Source organism: Triticum aestivum, chromosome 3A, assembly GCF_018294505.1.
Source record: "Triticum aestivum cultivar Chinese Spring chromosome 3A, IWGSC CS RefSeq v2.1, whole genome shotgun sequence".
NCBI lineage: Eukaryota > Viridiplantae > Streptophyta > Magnoliopsida > Poales > Poaceae > Triticum > Triticum aestivum.
The window spans coordinates 748,098,777-748,101,997 of record NC_057800.1 but is presented as its reverse complement, the minus strand read 5'-3'; the positions used below and the strand labels follow the sequence as shown (position 1 = coordinate 748,101,997).

The 3,221-nt window shown below is 44.7% G+C and overlaps 1 protein-coding gene across 1 annotated transcript; it reads right to left on the bottom strand.

Moving 5' to 3' along the window:
* Positions 1-247: 247 nt before the first annotated feature.
* Positions 248-2,836, bottom strand: LOC123059705 (wall-associated receptor kinase 1). The gene is made up of 3 exons (XM_044482202.1): positions 1,843-2,836; positions 1,568-1,726; positions 248-1,309 (listed from the first exon to the last, which is right to left on the bottom strand). The coding sequence occupies exons 1-3, from the start codon at positions 2,834-2,836 to the stop codon at positions 312-314; spliced, it is 2,151 nt and encodes a 716-aa protein (XP_044338137.1). The 3' UTR covers positions 248-311.
* Between the last annotated feature and the right edge of the window lie 385 nt (positions 2,837-3,221).

Genomic DNA, 3,221 nt, shown 5'->3' with positions numbered 1-3,221 from the left:
ATTATGAAGCAACATGGATAGTCTACAATTCCGCCGAGTAATATTTGGTACTCGATTTTCATTGAAAAGGCTAGTAACGAGAAGATCAATTTTATTCAAGCTAATCAACAATATGTTGCGGCTGTCGGATATTCAAGCTTATCAACAATCAGCAGTGACCATTACATTTGAAAAGGCTAATAACAAGAAGATAAATTTTATTAATCCATTGAATTTCCTTGCCATAAAAACGCCTTTACTCCCAGATCTTTCAAATGCGTTCACACAGTTTTCTTAAAACAAAGGCACACCTCCCCTGCTTCTATCTCTAACTACACAAGAGATCTCTTCAATGTGAGAAGGCGCTCTGCTACATCCATCATTGCTGGTCTTTCATCCACATCAAGACTAAGACATCCCATGGCAACCCTTGTAATGCTACTAAGAATCTCCAAATCTCTCGGTTCTTGAAATTTTTTGTCGAACAACTCGGTTGGTATCATCTCTTTTTTCTGAAAATCAAGGAAGTTTCTTAGTAAGCTATTATTATCCAAATATGTAGCCTTCCTCCGACTTACAAGTTCCAATAGTACAACTCCAAAGCTGTAGACATCACTTTTCTCTGTCAGTAGGCCAGTTTGTAGATATGCTGGATCCATGTAAGTCCTGTCGCCAATGACTGTTAAGGTGTGCTCTTTATCTTTTGCAATCAACCTTGATATACCAAAGTCAGATATCTTTGGTACATAATAATCATCCAAGAGTATATTTGCTGGTTTCACATCACCATGTAGAATTGTCTTGCTAGTTTTTGAATGCATGTAAGCAAGACCATCAGCTGATTCTGCAGCAATATTTAGACGTTTATCTAAGTCAAGAGTCACCTTCTTCTTGTCGTCGTCGTTGTTGTTGTGAAGAGTGTCATCGAGGCTGCCTCTGGAGAGGAACTCGTAAACTAGCATCGGCATATCAACTTCCAGGCAACAACCTACGAGCCTAACAATATTCTTGTGGATGACTTGAGATTGAATAATGACTTCGTTTGCAAATTGCTCGTTTGGTGCGATATTGTCCTTAATGGGCTTCTTTACCGCAACTAGTTGATTATCAAGAAAGCCCTTGTAAACTTCACCATAGCAACCCTTGCCTATAAAATTTGTAGTTTTTATAATCTGCTTGAGCTCGTCTCTTGTGTAGATCTTTATAATTTTTGCCTCTTTTAGTGCAGGGCCGCCATTTCTCTCAAAAAATTGTCTCATCTTCCTTTTCTCTCTACGGAGAAGGACGGCAAACCCCAAAAGTGCTATGAGAAAAAGACCGCCGGTTGCACCTATATATGGGGAGCAATGCAAAGAAACCACGTTATATACCTTATTATAGATCAAACCATTTAATTTATAGACCTTGTACACAAGTGAACCTTTATGATTATGTGATCAACAAACAGATCGATATATAAGGTCAGTTAGTAAAAACATGGATCAAACTATGCCGCAATATATAAAGAGAGTCAAACAAATTTGCCAAATCATATGCGTATCCAAATTGGTTCTTTAGATGATAGGTTGAGGGTAATTAAGTTGGTTACTTAGTGACAGCTTTGCTGGTAGAGGAAATATATCGGTGCAACGCCCTTGTGTGGCATTGCCCCTGGTTCCGGCAGGGCAGGTGCATTTGTATCCTCCTTGCATGTTCTGGCATATCCCGTGGCAAGGGTACAAATCCGGCCTCTCACACTCGTTAATGTCTACAAATAAGGCATGCATGCATGCACGCAAAGTTGTTAATATAAATAGGTAGATGAATTAATGCCACAGATACTCCTACTAGATGAAGGAATTGATGCAAGGTCTGGTATGTTACCTTGGCAACCAGCAGTTGGTATATAAGGGTTGCCTTCGTACCCGTCCAAGCACCTGCAGATGTACGCATCGGTGTACAACAAGGGGACTTCGACACACCTACTCTTGTCGCTGGTGCACGCATATCCCTTAGGCTCTGGTTGCTGAGGTCGCGGACATGGATGGAAACCGGCCACGAAGTCTAGCACGACGGACACCCCTCCGGCGTCGTTCCTCCGCAAGAAAACGTCGCCGTCGAGGTCCATGGTCGTGAAGTTGTACCAGGACTTGTCCGCAAGCATGGCGTAGGAGCAACCTCTGGTTCTGTAGTACTCCCTCTCAAGATAGACGTGGACGTTGAAAAAGCCCGGTTTTGGCGGCTCGGGCTGTATGGCGACCTGGCAGCAGCCCAACCCTGAGCACGCCGTCGTGTTCATGCGCTCGGGGAGGTAGACTCCATCGTACGCCTCACAACTTGGACCAAGGGTCTGCCGGGCCTTGGCAGATCTCCCGATGCCCATCAGCACGGTGCTTCCATGTGACAGGAGGAACTTACTCTCATACGGGAATTGCATAGTCATCGTTGTCGCCGCGTTCCACGACAAGTTGAGTGTGCAGTCGTAGCTGAACGGGGCATGCACCACTAGCTTCCCCTCCACCAGGGACACGCCCGAGAGCTCAACAGGCGACGAGGATGAGTTGATAAGCTTATCTGGCTCGGGGATGTGGCTGGTGGAGTAGTAGATTACTTGGGTTCTGGTTTGCGTCCAGCCTAAAGGATTATCAGCGGGAAAGAAGGCGCGGGGGGGATGGAAGGTGTCATTGCAGATGATGTGGAAGCCTGGGAGGTAGCAGCCATCCTTGATGCCGAAGGGGTACGGGATGCTCACTTGGCCGCACTTGTCGGGGCATCCCGGTAGCGTGATCGGTGCCGGTGTGCTAGGAGGGTTTTGCTGGCTGGCCACCACCATGATTGTCGCAGGCAAGAGGAGGAGCAGCAGCAGGTAGGTCGTCATGGTGAATTTGTGGTGGTGATATATGGTGTCTGTCGATGATGATGCTATGTGTTTTGTTACAGTTACTACTACTAGTATTATATAGTGGTAGAGCAAGTTGGAGAATTCTTCCATGGAGTGGACAGACAAACTGTCTATGGATGCGGTCCTGCAAAGCCTTTCACACGGATGATGGTCAGTCAGTCATCAATGGAGCTCCCACTTACACAGATTCATTAATAGAATAAGATGCCCATATCAAACTTTATGACTCTTTGGAATCCTGATTCTCTTCCTCCAGAAGAAAAGAAAATAAACATGATTGATTGCGTCCCACAAAAAGAAAAGATAGATACTTTTGCTAAATGTCAAAAAAAAATCATGCTTTTGCTAAACGTGATACTAT